The 15,466-nt window shown below is 35.1% G+C and overlaps 1 protein-coding gene across 12 annotated transcripts in view; it reads left to right on the top strand.

The window, feature by feature from the left end:
- TMEM68 (transmembrane protein 68) overlaps positions 1-15,466 on the top strand; it is a 39,812-nt gene that overhangs the window by 5,536 nt on the left and 18,810 nt on the right. For 11 of the 12 annotated variants that reach the window (XM_046641751.1, XM_046641740.1, XM_046641749.1 and 8 more), the window contains 3 exons: positions 1,732-1,776; positions 2,380-2,773; positions 13,004-13,171. In XM_046641751.1, the coding sequence (XP_046497707.1) occupies positions 2,449-2,773; positions 13,004-13,171 (493 nt within the window). In that variant the 5' untranslated portion in view covers positions 1,732-1,776; positions 2,380-2,448. The remainder of the gene's footprint in view (positions 1-1,731; positions 1,777-2,379; positions 2,774-13,003; positions 13,172-15,466) is intronic. The other variant, XM_046641752.1, reaches the window with a different exon arrangement.

Raw genomic sequence — 15,466 nt, 5'->3', positions numbered from 1 at the left:
CAATCCTATTAAAAATGGGAAAGGAGACTAGATTACTGTGGGCAATTGTATTAAGCAGTAAGGGTTGGATATCAAAATGATTGGTTTTTAGGCCTTGGAAAAGCTCCTTTTAACATATTTGAGAGGCTATCATAGATTTTATTTTAACAATATTTAAAAGCTCTTTTTCTGTTGAGATATAATTCACCATAACATTTGCCATTTTAAAATGTACAACTCAGTGGTTTTTAGTATATTCACAAGGTTGTACAACCATCACTACTATCTAATTCTGGAACATTTTCATTATCCCCAAAAGACACCTCTGTTTCCATTAGTGGTTACTTATCGCCCCATCCCCCTGGCCCCTGACAACTACTAATCTTTCTATCTCTATGGATTAGCCTCTTCTGGGTATTTCATATAAATGGAATCATAGAAAATGTGGCCTTTTGTGTCTGACTTTTTTTTTTTGCTTAGTATGTTTTCAAGGTTCATGTGTATTGTAGCATGAACCAGTACTTCATTTCTTTTTATGGCTGAGTAATATTCTGTTGTATGGGTCTAGCACGTTTTGGGTTGTTTCCACTTTTCGGCTATTATGAATAATGCTGCTGTCAACATTCCTATACAAATTTTTGTGTGAATATATTTGGTCCTCTTGAATATATATCTAGGAGTAGACTTCCTGGGTCATATGGTAACTGTGTGTTTAGTTTTTTGAGGAACTGCCAAACTGATTTCCACAGTGGCTAGACCATTTTATATTCCCACCAGCAATGTATAAAAGTTCTAATTTCTCCACATTGTCAACACTTATTTTCCATTTTTTTGGATTATAGCCGTCCTAGTGGGGAAAGCTCCCATTTTAAAAAGTAATAGGTTTTGCTCTTTGGCATTCTAAATAATCAAACACTGGTAAATTATAGTGGTTTGACTCTTTAGAGGGATTGATTAGAATTAATGTAAATAAAGCCCAGGTTGTGAGCTTGGTGTGAACTATCTTCACCTTCTGGTACCATAACCGGCCCAGATGTCTCACAAGTAAATGCTGTTGGTTACAAGGAAATTAGGCTGAATCCTCCATCCCTGGAAGAACGTGTAAAAGCGCATGCCTTGCTAATAAGTCAGTTAGCAGGGTAATCTTGGCATAAAGACAACATATAATTGCTCTTGTGTATCTGTTTCTCCTTCTCCCGCCATCCCTTTCTTTCATTCAGTCACTTTCTGCTTCACCCACTAAGGATTTGAGATGATTTCCATTAAGTTTATGTGGTATGGAATAATGATAAAATATCTCTAAGAATAGATTCAGAACCTGAGAAAGCAGGAATGGAAGAAAGAAATCTTATGTAAGAGAACATGATCATGAGGGCTAGTGTGAGCATATCATCAAGTATCATATTTGACCATCAGCTTATTATCTGGCAAAGTTACTAAAAAGAGACATAGCTGGTTACACATCTTAAGGCTTTTTCTCTGAAGAAGCAAAGTTTTTTTATAGCTATGAATTAAAAAAAGTCTCAGGTGGGGCTTTATGTAGTGGAACTCAATAGTGTAAGAGGTGTCCTCACGAAAACATTGGTAGTGTGAGTTTAATTTTTAACTGTGATATGCTAGTGTGGGGCTGTATTCATATTTCTCACACGTTTGTGAATATCTCTTATTTATTTTATGGAAATTCTAACTCTAGGTATTAACAATAATCTTTTTTTAATCATGCTTTTCTTCCATTTGTATTCTCTTTTCCAGAATTGATACATTGAAGCTTAGAACAAGATATTTGTCTAATTTCTGGTGAGTTAAGTGGCTGGTTTAGAGAGTGACGTAATTGTATGGCTGTATTTTCAGTCATTTAAGATTTAAGAGAAGTTTTAGTGATTGTAAGATAAAAATGATATTGATAAATTTTTATTATTGCATAATGTCAAAAGAACAGAGCTTGTCTATAAACCTGCTTATAAAGGACAGTACCCAACAATGAATGTCATCATTTCCTAAAGAATTGGGTTACTTTTATTGAGTCAGATATTGATGTTTTCTTTTGTGAAGAACAGAGTTATCTCAGCATAACCTAGTTTAAGATACAAACATTTAATATGACCTACTTAAGATATAAGTCAAATTATTAAGATCAATCTGAAATTTCATTCTTCATCAGCTTCATTTTCCTCTCTAAATTATAGCTTGCGAGTTATTTCAAAAGCTGAACCGAACACGCTTCATGAGTGGACAGATGAAACCTTATAATTTTTACATTTAAATCTGCAACAAAATTAACCATTAACAATCTACTAATTTGTGGTATTAAGAAAGGACTCTATATAGTATTTGTGTAGACTAAAACATACAACTTTTCAGCTGTGAAGAGAATAACACTGGATTATTTTCCCCTTCTAGTGACAAAATTAAAGACCTGCCATGACAATGAAGAAAGAGACTGGATTTGTCATTTTCACCTAAAGAAAAATGATAGACAATAATCAAACCTGCGGTGTGGGACAGGATACTATACCCTATATGACTTGTCTGATTCACATACTCGAAGAATGGTTTGGTGTGGAGCAATTAGAGGACTATTTAAATTTTGCAAACTATCTCTTGTGGGTTTTTACACCACTAATACTCTTAATACTTCCTTACTTTACTATCTTTCTTCTCTACCTTACTATTATTTTCTTACACATTTATAAGAGGAAGAATGTATTAAAAGAAGCATATTCTCATAATTTATGGGATGGTGCAAGGAAGACGGTGGCAACTCTGTGGGATGGACATGCAGCAGTTTGGCATGGTAAGGAAGATTACTTTGATCTCTGTATGTTGCTATCCGTGTGTGTGGCACTGAAGCTATATCATCATTCCATTTTATTGATTGAGAAGATCCTGAAAAGCGTAATGGGCAGGATATTAACTATTTTCCTGTTATTTATTTGTATGCCTTGTGTATAAATATCTTTCTTAAAGTGTTTTTTTCCAAACACATAAGTTTCCATTAAGCAAAGAACCACACAGCAGTGTAGAGCATTACTGTAAGCTAAAATATAAAAATTTATATTTAAGATATCTAAGAGTAAGAGACTAATTAAAACTATATAGAAAACTTTTGAAATGAAATGTATCATTTACTTCCATTTTGTTCAAAGTAAGTTTGACTTTCCCAGTGTAGAGATTTTTAAAAACTGAAATAATATTTTTATTTAATTTTATTTAATATTATTAAGTAATATTTTAATATAAATGAATAATATAAATATTAATGTAAAATAAGTAATATAAATAATGTTAAATTAAATATAATTTGCATACCATAATTTACCCATTTTCTATTTGATTCATTTCAGCAGTCATTATATCTTTCTGAATAAATAAGATAGCAATAAGTTTCTCTCCAGGATATTTGTTCTTTGAGATTGTGATGTTATATGTCTAATGATTGGTTCTTCATTTGGCCATCATGAAAATTTCCCTCTAGTGGCCTATTTTCAAGGACTTGGTGTTTTTCTCTACCAGTGTTTACCTTATTTGTTGGTCTCTTCTGTTTTTGGACTATATAAAAATATAGAGCATTCAAAGGCAGGTAACAAAGATATGCTTTCTGTATCATGTTTTTGAGCATCAAAGTGTTTTCATAGAAAGACGTGGAAGGAAGTACAGATTTTGATACAGGCACTTGAGGATATGCATCACTGTAGTACAGGCTGCTATTAGCAAAGATCACCGATGACATGCTTCTCAGGCTAACATGTTGTTATTTTCATACTCCATACATACTTACATACTTAGAAATCTCTTTTGAGCATTTACTATGCCATACACTGTCAAATGCTTAACATGCATTAATTCTTTTAAACCTTATAACATAATAGATAGATTCTCTGTATTATTTCCGTTTTATAGTTTTCCCATGAGGAAACTGGAGAACAGAGAGGTTGTTATTTGCCCAAGGCATGCTAGGAAGCTAGGAAGAAGAGCAAGGATACAGCCTCAGATGTCAGGCTCTCAGGCCTGTGCTGTTGTGCTCTGTGCTGTGTGGTAAGTTTGTGCCAGGTCAGGGATTCAGGGTCATAAGTAGTGGTATTCAGCAGGTTTGCAAACAGGAACCATATTTCTTTGATGTATTGAATTTTTAATATTTACTTATTAATGCTAGTGCTCTTGCCACTCAGTATATCTCTCATCCCCTCTCATGGTTGTTTTACGTGAGGCAAGATGATGCTTCAGCATTCCATGTGTGTATGTCTGCAAAGACTGCATCTGTGTAGACTGCTGTTGTTCATTGTCTTTAAAACAGTGATAGAAAAATTCAGTGGCATCGTTTATAATACACCCCCCTCCCATATATACACCCCCTATATTTCAGGATAATATATATTTGAAGAATTTGGATTTATTTATATTTCAGGAGGCATGATTAATTTGGAATAATTCAAGCACTAAACTTATTTTGTAGCAGAATATATAAGGTTTATTTATTTATTTTTCCGAGGTATTTTTAAATGTACATTATGGCTCAGAAGCAGTCAAATATATAATTCTTAACCTGTTTTAATGTTTTATTATGATAACATTATATTTTATTAGGAGAAGTGATACTTTAAAAAATGATTTTCTTTACCCTGTTCTTTGGTAACATATATAAAAGGCTTTTGTGTGCATATTTGGACTTTGTATTGGTGTCAAATCAGTTTTAATTGGTGGTTTTTAAAGACTCTTCAAAGGAATTTTTTAACTAATAAAATTTTCATTGTAAAAAAATGGCAAATATAAAAAAATATAAAGAAGAAAATAATAGTGACCTAAAATTTATCATGCAATTGAGTTCTATTAAAATTGTGGTGTGATTATCATTTTTTGTATTTGTGACAAATTAGTCTTTTCTCTGCTACTAAAGCCTTCTTAGTGACTTCTAATGACTACATGGAACTCTGCAAATCCTGTAACTAATTTAGTCAGTTACCTACTGAATCATCATTTATTTATAATTTGTTTACTGTATCTTTGTACAAGAATCTATGCAATGTTTTCTGTTTTGAAGTTAAATTTTACTCTCATACTGTACATAATGTAAGCGCTCTGTTATTTTTCAAAAAATTCTCTGATTCTTATGTGCACCATAATGCCTATACTACATTAAGAGTTAATTTGATGTTTCTTAAATACCTATATTTCAAGGTAATTTGCTTGGTGATAGGTCAAGGAAGTCCCTACTCTCAAGTTGCTGACAGCCTTTAAGCTATAAAAATTTTGACTTATATTTCAAAAAACATGTTTGGAAAAAATGAATGGTGGACTCTTAATATTTAGTGATTTCCCATGAAAAGTAATATGATGAAGAGTCCTCAATTAGATATGGAGATGTTTTTGAGAAAATTAACAACTATATATTTTAGCACAACTGTAAAGGTAATGAAGACCACAGCTTTCACTTCAGGGAAATAAGGAATATTTTATCTTTGGGGCTTTGAGTTTGTTTTATCTTGTGTTTTTGTACGTATTGTTGTGGTTTTGTTTTTTGTTTTACAAAGGAATTTACTTCATTTTCTGAAAATGATATTTATGCTTACCTAACACTAACATAACTGATTCAGTTCATTGTTAATGCAAAATTTTGGAAGAATGCAGTGATTTGATTAAATAGTCTGATCATACGTTTTACTATTTATGTTAGTTACTGATTTAAAAAAAATAGAACGTAATAGCACAAACTCTACTTTCTTTTACTTCATATTATTTTTTAAAGAAATGGACACACTTTATTCACTGAAAGCTTCCTATAAATTAAACCATATGTAGCAAAGTTTTTTATCGGGAAATTAAAGTGGAGTATCAAGAGAACATCCCTCTCTATGTCAGTTGGGTGAGAGTTTCCTTTCACCTCTTCTGTCTTTCATGCTGCGAAGGACTCCTCAGTCAGACTGCCTGAGTTCAAAACCAGGCGCTCCCAGGACCTGACTGGGTGACTTTGGACAAGTTACCTAACTTCCTTCCCCCTTTTCTCTTTCTTCTCTTCCTCCTACCCCCTTCTCCCTCTTCCTTCTCCTCCCTTCCTTTTGCAACAATTATAATTTTCTAAAACTTCACTTTGAAAAAATTTAGAATTACAGAAAAGTTGCAAAAATATACAGAGAATTCCTGTCTATTTTTCACTCAGCTTCCCCTGATGTTAACATCTTATATAACCAATTGAACAATTGTCAAATTAAAAATGGTACAATATTATTAACCAAACTAAGGATCTTATTCAAATCTTACCAGTTTTCCCACCAGTGTCCTTTTTCCAGGATCCCATACTGTGTTTAATTGTCATGTCTACTCCAATCGATGACAGTTACTTAGTTTTGTTTTTTTTTTCTCTTTCATGACCTTCACGTTTTTGAACAGTACTGCTCAGTTATTTTGTACACTGTCTCTCAGTTTAGATCTGCTGTTTTTCCATAATTGGATTAAATTACATATTTTTGACAAGAATACCACAAAAATGATGATGTGTTCTTCTCAGTGCATCATCTCAGAGGTTCATGATGTTGATATGTCTTATTACTGGTGATGCTAACTTGATCACTTGGTTAAGTGTCTGCCAGGTTTCTCCACCATAAAGTTGCTATCCTTTACCTTGTAATTGATACGTAACTTGGGGGAGCTACTTTAAAACTGGGTAAATAATCCTTCTCAAAGATGCTTAACTTTTCTGAACTTCATTTTCCTCTTCTGTAAAATGGGTTGTAAAAATTCAATGAAATTTGGTGTAAAGTATTTAGCATAATTTCTATTACATACCAAATGTTCAATAAATGTTAGCTATCATAATTATCAAGCATTTTTCTCCAGTAATTTGGAAGGCACTAAAATACATCATCTGCCTCTCAATCATTATTCATATGTTCAAAATCACTAGTATTTTCAAGATACAGTTTTAGGCTATCAAATTTTTGACTATTATTCCTGGTAGGAAATGCAGTTTGCCACCTAATATGCACACACATGTAGGTACTGTTTCATGAAAAGTGGATATACTTCCTGCGTGTGATCTGTTCTATTTCCTATTCTACTCTTTTTTATTTAAAAAGAAAATCCTGGTCACAACTTACTAAAGGGATTTCACAGCTCACTAATTAGATTATAATGAGCATTTGAAAAATCACAGATGTAGGTTAGTGTGGACTTCCTTGTAGTAGGAGGTGTGATATGCGGCAAAAGCATACGCTTTGGAGTTAGACAATGGGCTTGCTTCCTGGCCCTGCCACTGTGACCTTGAGTGAGTTATATGGGCTTTTCTCACTTAGGTTTCCTCATCTGTGGAGGCTTTTTGTGAGGGCTAAATTAAATAATTATTATGGATCCAGTACAGTCCCTGGCATGTAAATGCTGAGTGAATGTTCATTCTTTTTTCTACAGGACAAAAATAAAAGCACTGTTCACAGAGGAGGTAACTTTTGAACAAAGCCTTGACAAATGAGTAAGAATAAAATTGAGTAAATATTTCCCACTACTGTATTTTAACACTAAATGAAATGGACAGTTTTGCAGGAAAACAGAAATGATCAAAATTGGTTTAAGTAGAGGAGAGAAATAGAATAGACCAATAATCATAAAATAAATTGGAACAGTTGTCAAAGTCTATCTCCTCCTCCCTTCACAAAGGGCCAAGAGCTTTATGACAAATTATACCATATTTTTAAGGAACAAATAATCCCCATCAAACTGTTTCAGAGTGTAGAAAAAAGTGTGGAGCTACACAGTTTATTTTGCAAGGCTAACATAACTTTGCCGTCAAAACTAAGGAGATTTGCAGGTCAGTCTCATAGAAAATAATTTTACTAAGTTCAATACTTCCGATAAAAAATCTTACCAAGTGAGGACTTAAAAGTACTACTTTAACTAATAAATGGAATGTTCCAGAAATCTTCAGCAAACATGATCTGTAATGGAGAAGTGGAGAAATATTAAAGCAATTCCAGTAAGTAGGAAACAGGATGAGAATGCTCTCACCTATTTAACATTGTCCTGGAGGTATAATATAATTATAGAAATAAGAAGAAAGATTAGAAGAGACAACTGAAAGAACCAAGTGAAGCAACTAACAAACCTACCAGTACTAATAAGATTGATTAGCAAGGGAAATGGGTATAAGATCAACATAAAATTAGTAACTGTTCATATGCCACAAATACTCATTTTAAAAATGGAAAGGAAAAATTCTATTTAAGACAATCTAAAAAACATGTAAGAACACTATGGAGAAACTGTATACTTTATAAATGGAATTCAAAAGAGTTGAATAAGTGGATAGAAAGTATCAGTGCAGTAAAGATGTCACTCTACAGCCCATATTTCCGGTCCATTTATTAATTCAATGCAATTCCAACTGATTTTTTCATGCAACTCTAAAAAGTTTCATATAGAAGAGTAAATAAGAATGACCAAGGCAAATTTGAAAAAAACAAAAAGGGAATATTTTCCCTGTCATATCAAAAACATCAACGTTATTTATAAGAGTAAAATTATATGGGGAAAGGATTGTCATAAATTGATCAAACAGATTAAAGAGCCCAGAAACGTGTATTTAGTAAATGATAAAAGTGGTATTCCAAATCAGGAAAAGATTTTAAGAAAATGTTTGACAATCTCCGAATAGGAAAGGTCTTAAAGATGACACGGAAAAACAAAAGCGACTGAAAAAGACATAACTAAAACAGATGTCAAAAGATGGGGCAGGTCAGAACAAGTTATTTACAACATATCTTAGAAAATAATAGGAAGAAAAAAATGTAACTTAAAAATAGCCTAAGTGCGTGATTAGGAAACATAAATGGCTGATAATTATAACATACACAAGCCCACTAGTAATTAGGAAAACACAAATTAAGACCACACTGAGATAGCATTTTTATCCAAAGACTGGCAAAAATTAAAAATCTTGATAACATTAAATGAGGAGAATGTGGAGAAATGGGAACTCTCATTCAATGCATGTGAGAAAGTAATGTAGTACAGCCAGTCAGGAGGATGGTTTGGTAGAATCTATTGTAATTTAAAATGGGCATATCATAGACCAACAGCTGCCCTTCTTCGTATCTGTTCTATTGGTATACTCACATGTTTAGTGCACAAGGATGCATATAAAGGGATATTCAATGCAATGATGTTTGTAAAAACTTGGAAACAATCCAATTGTCCTTGAATAGGGAAATGGCTAAATGAACTGTGATAGGAATTTTTTATAGAATACTTTGTAGCCTTTACAAAGAATATGATCACTATATGTGCCTGTCCAGGGTAGATCTCCAGGATACATTGTTGAATGGAGAAACTATAACTATAGTCATAGTAGGATACCATTTATGTTTTTGTTTTTAAGAGACACCAAATTGGGTATTGAAAGAGGTGAATTTTTTTTTTTTAAAGATTGGCACTGGAGCTAATAACTGTTGCCAATCTTCTTTTTTTTTCCTTCTCCCCAGTACATAGTAGTATATATTCCATACATATGAGTGAGTGCCTCTGGTTGTGCTATGTGGGCTGCCGCCTCAGCATGGCCTGATGAGCAGTGCCATGTCCGAGCCTGGAATCCCAGCCACTGAAATCCCGGCTGCCAAAGGAGAGCGCAGGAACTTAACCACGTGGCCACGGGGCCGGTCCCAGGATACCATTTATGTTAAACATACATCAGTGTCAGTAAATAAAATGCAGGGTGTCTTCAGGACTAGAAGATGGATCATTCGAGGGTGAGAAGTATGCTGCATGATGACCCTGGAAAGGCAGACTGAAGCTAGGTTTGGAGGAATCTTGGATGCTGTGCTCAGGAGTTTGGGCTTTGTTTTGTAGGTAGTTTAGTTCTACGTGCTTTCCTGAGGAAGATCCGAAAGGATGGCATTGTTAATTTACCGTAGTGTGAAGGCACATAGGCTTAAAGATGGATTTTTGATGACAAATTTAGAAGGGATCTACCTCTTGGAAGATTATTGTTATCTAAATTCATGATACTGATGTCTAAAGCAGTAGGCAGTTAACTCATTTACATAATGAATAATTGCTATGGAGATGAGCTCCATGTGACCTTCACATCCCCTCTCTGTGGGCTAAGCTGCATGGGAAGCCAAAAAATCAGAGAGTGCTTAGTGAGCGTGCGGTCAGAACATGGGAGACAAAAATTCATATTTAATGGCATCAAATAAGAGCGATTTTTATTACAGAATAGGAATTCTCTTATTAATGGGGCCAAGACTACCACTCTAAACCTGTATTTTGAGGCTTCCCTTCTCAGGACAGTGGTTGGATGGACAGTGACAATAATTGCCTTTGGGCTTGCTTTTTCTGAGCTGCTATTGCTCATCAGATCCCCTTAGCGTTGGTATGCTATAGTCAGGAGATGATGGGGCTCGACTTTGAAACTAAGATTGGGAAGATGGATAGATTTAACAGAGTTTTGGAGGTAAAATGCACAGAACTTGGTGACCAGGTGGATAGAGTCTGCAGGAGGAAGAGTTAAAGTGCCCTAAGATGTCTACTTCTGCTAGACAGGGAAACATGGGACAGGAAGTGCTGCATGTCACTTGAACAGGAGCACAAAGGTGGGAAGGTATATTCAAGGAGCCACTGTTAGTCTGTGTGGTACATGAAGGAATCTGACTAGTATCACTTGATAGGCAGTTGATCTAAAGGGGCTTCGAAATGTTGGACTGGAGTGATAATCCACTGATGCTTTCTGAGCAAGGAGTGGCATGATCACGTCTACTCCAAGAGTGACACAGTTAAATAATATTTGAACATAATGGTTGCTGGTACTGTGGTAACTATAGTCGTCAATAATTGAATTGATTAATTACTGAATTTTTCTGCTTTCAGTCAGGTAAGTTGGTTTAATATAAGTAGTTCAATTATTTCTTAATTCTTTTTTTTTTTAATATTCTGGAAAGTGAGAGAGAACCTCAGGAATATTCTGTATGGAGTCCCTCAAAGAAATATTCTTTATTTCTCAGAAAATTTATCTGATGGGACAATTGATCCTGTTGGTAACTTCAGACAACCTCAGTGATTGTTCTGTAGAGCTTAAAGTAAATTGAATTACTTGAATTAGAATTAGGTAATTGGAAAGAAATGTTCAAAGCATAGAAACATACAAAGTCTTGAAATATCATTAAATTTAATTTTTAAAAACATTCTCTTGAGTCCATTTAAAATATTGCCAAGTAGTTTATTCCTTCAATACTAGAATCACAGTTATCACACGTAATTTAATTTGTTTGGTGAAGACATTGTAAACTACATTAAAAATGAATTTTCTGCTCTAAAATATACACTGAAGCTATTTAAATGCTTGTTTCTTAGTAAATCAACAGGGATAAACTTAAGGCAAGCAACAGACTGCTAGCTTCAGATTTCTGTCTTCTGGACTTTCCTTTCATCTTGTGCTTGTGAGCGGCAGGCCTTCCTGGGACAGATGTTGTATGTGGGGCGATGTGGCAGCAGGAACTTCCTTTCCTTTTCCGATAGAGCCATTCGAGCTTTCCTTCGTTTTTACCCTTCCTTTTTCTTTGAGCTTAATTCTGCCCTTGGCCTCTGAACACCTGTGTTTTTTTTGCCAGGACCAGGTGAGGCCATGGTCTGTGATGGCATACCTGACAGTGATGAGATGGGAAGGAAAAGCGGGTCTTATGACTAGAGCCGTGATCACATTCCATCTGCTCCTCATAGTATGAGTTCCCAACACCTGTGATAAAATACCCAGGGTATTTTCTTCTGAAGCTTAGGTGGATCTTACATAAATCTTTTATATTCCCCACAATCCACCAACAGCACAGGATTGGTGTGAAAATGTGTTGTTGGTGGGTAGCAGTGTGAAGGACTGTAGGCAGGTTAATCTCTTTAGCTGTGGAGGAGAAGAAAGGGATGGCCAGGAAGCCAGCCTTGAACTGGGGTTAAGTTAGCAGGCAGCCTGGGAGGGTTTTCTGCGCCTCTCCCGGTGTCAGGTTTTGCTTTTACAAGAGAAGCTTCCAGGAAGTGAGTGGGGTTTTGTTCTCTGTGCTGTTAGCAGAGCCTCTCTTGGGTCTCCTGCCTGCCCTTCCCCTAATTTTTCTCGTGAGCACCATTGAGGCCTGTGGAGGAATGCTGGTGCGTGAGCGCGGACTTTGTGTCGGGTTCCCAGGGATTCTACGCTCAGTGCTCGCCTACATCCGGCTTTTAGTGGTTGTGAATGTTGCTGTTGTTTTCTTCTTACCCCCTTGTATAGCACCTGCCTCTTCCTCCCATACTCAGTTTTTCTGTCTCTTGTTAGAGGGGCTTGCACCCTTTGGAGCTCAGTTCACCTGATTGAGAGGACCTCAGCTTTCTGACATGCTGCTTTGTCTCATTCTTAGGGTGAGAACAAGATTCTCTGATGGCTACAGAGTTTATTCTAGTTTTCTCCTTTTCTCTATTGGCTACCACCTCTCTAACATTGAGAAACCTGGCTCACATTGTCTTTAATATGTAGACTTATTTGATCAATTCACCTGTATGTAACCAATTTCCCATCACTGCCACCATCCTCTGCCACTCACAGATACCCCCTTACTCCATTCAGGTTATGACATCCCAAACCAGGCTACTTACGTGTCTGGATGCCGTCCTCATTTCACTCAGCTCTCACCCCCCTGCTTGCCCCAACCTTGGCTTCCCTCTTTTTCCCACTCAGGCCCCAGCACCCCACTCTCGCCTCTTCTCCTGTGCTTGGGCTTTGACTCTCCACTTTAGGACACCCAGTATGGATGCCCTCGTCACCCTACCTGGGCTCAAATACTCCAGGCCACCCCTCCACACAGGTGCCTGCTTCACTCTGGCCCACCTAATGGCTACAGGACTGATTTGTTCAAGAAGGGAAAGAAGGGGAAAGAGGAAGGAGAAGAAGGGAGAGTGGATGGGAAAAAGGAAGGCGCATGCACTTCTGTAAGGAAAGACTGAGTTTCTGAATTAGTAACCATGCTTTAGGTGTAAATAAACTAATAAATATATTTTAAGCATGTGTATTTTGTCTTTCTAACAGGTTATGAAGTTCATGGGATGGAAAAAATACCAGAGGACGGACCAGCACTTATAATTTTTTATCATGGAGCTATTCCCATAGATTTTTACTACTTCATGGCTAAAATTTTTATCCAGAAAGGCAGAACTTGCCGAGTAGTAGCTGATCACTTTGTCTTTAAAATTCCAGGTAAATTTTCACCGTAGATAATGATATTAAAATATTTAATTAACATGATCAAATTATGTGATAGTTTATGTCTCTGAGCTCTCTGGTATCGTTTGGAAGAGCTTTTTGCCTTTTCAGGGTGACACCCTTGGAACTCCAATTTAAGAGTGTCTAATTATCCTTTTTAAGTAATATATCTAAATGTCAAAACTTTATGGCCAAAATTTTCTTTCTTTATTAACAGGTATTTAGTCATTATTTTCCAAAGTTAAATCCTGAGCTTCACATCTTAAAAATAAATGTAACTTTTGCCAAACAATTAATTTATGTTTTGGTGTAGCAGATAGTTGATTTTTCATATGATGAATTTTTTTCAATGATTTTTGGAGTTTAGTTTTATAATGATTAGTGTTTGATTACTGTCAGTTTGATAGCAAATCAAAATTAGTAAAAAAAATTAGCCAGGATGTATTTTGTCTTCATGTAGAATAATATTTCCTCAGAATCCTGTCCTAAAGAGTCTGTTCTATCTTTTATCATACTTGACTTGCCTGATAGACTTATAACACTTAAAATTGAGGACTACATTCTTTTTAATCTGTTCATAAAGGCTTTCTACCTTTTAAAAAAGATTAATTAGCTGAATGGTTTCAAACATGATAAAGTTTTAAAAAATCATTCTAAAATAAACTCATTGAGATTAAATCTTATTTTCTTCTGTCACTAAATCACCAGAAGCAAGCTAAGAAAGTGTATAATATGTTCTCTGGAATAATAAAAGCAAAGGCCACCCATCAACCAGGCAGATAAACACCAAGCAGTGAATGAAATGACAATCTACTCAGTGCCTTTCATAGACATGGTTAATGTTTTGCGTATCCTTGTGTCACTAAAAAGCCCTTTCTGCTTTGTCTATAAACTAAATTGGCTATAAAAAATTTTTCTTTAGAAAGTAATATGATCACTTTATAATAAATTTGGAAACTAGAGAAGAGTAGACTATCATTATAATCTCACCACCCTAACATAGCCAGTTATCAGTTTGATTTATTTTGCTTCATTTTTGACTTGAATTTTTCACATATTTGCAAACCATTTTGAGTTCTTTTTAAAAAAATTTAATTTAGCATTAACATTTTCCCATATTTTATAAAGAATAGTTTTAATGTGTGACTAAAATACTTGATTAAGTAGTTTTCTCTTATGGAACATTAGGTTGTTTGCATTTTTTTTTCTTTTTATACATAATAGAATGTGAATATTTTTATTTAACATTTGGCTTTTTTTTTTGTGGTGAGGAAGATTGTCCCTGAGCTAACATCTGTGCCAGTCTTCCTCTATTTTTTTTGTATATGGGATGCTGCTTCCACGTGGCTTGGTGAGCGGTATGTAGGTCTGCGCCCAGGATCCGAAGCTGTGAACTCTGGGTCGCCAAAGTTGAGTACACAATCTTAACCACTACACCACTGAGCTGGCCCCTAGTATTTGGCTTTTAAACTATTTTTTTCCCCTTTATGATCTTGTAATTTATGAAACCTCTCCTGTTCATTTGTTATGAGAAATGCATATAGTTAAATCAGTGAACTTTTAATGTAATGTAGGATGAAAACTATTTCAGTCTTAATAATATTTATAATCTTGCTTCAGATCCTTAAACCAATGAGAAGTTTGGTTAGTCTGTACAGTTTTCACTACCCATCCCCATATTTTCCAGTCTCAAGGAATAATGTATACTAACATCAGTCCTCTAAAGTTCCAGTTTAGGATTTGGTTAAAATATTTAATTACTGATAGAATTATTTCTTGCATCTATAAGTAGTTATAATTTGAAAAACTGTATAATATTAAGACCTAGAATTAGCTGTTCCTGAGTTAAATACTCACTTTATTAAAAACTCTTAGTGATTTTGCTATTATTATTGATTTTAAAAAATTTAATTGTGGGGCCTGGCCCGGTGGCATAGTGGTTGAGTTTGCACGCTCCACTCCGGTGGTCCAGGGTTCACAGGTTCAGATCCCCAGCACGGAGTCAAGCCACACTATGGTAGCATCCCACATAAAATAGAGGAAGATTGGCACAGATGTTAGCTCAGCAACAATCTTCTTTAAGCAAAAAGAGAAAGATTGGCAAAAGATGTTAGCTTAGGGCCAAGCTTCCTTACCAAAAAAAATAAAAAAAAAATTGTGGAATTAACATCTAACTTTTCGTTTCAATAGGTTTGATTGTGGCTTGCCAATTTTGGCAGGGCTAAGCATAGTCAGATTCATGTTCTCTTGAGTGATTCTCTTATAGGGTTCAGCGAAGATTAGTTTGGT

The sequence above is a fragment of the Equus quagga genome, chromosome 16 (assembly GCF_021613505.1).
Source record: "Equus quagga isolate Etosha38 chromosome 16, UCLA_HA_Equagga_1.0, whole genome shotgun sequence".
Classification (NCBI taxonomy): Eukaryota; Metazoa; Chordata; class Mammalia; order Perissodactyla; family Equidae; genus Equus; species Equus quagga.
The sequence above is the reverse complement of the archived record's forward strand: the minus strand, read 5'-3'. Positions and strand labels throughout refer to the sequence as shown.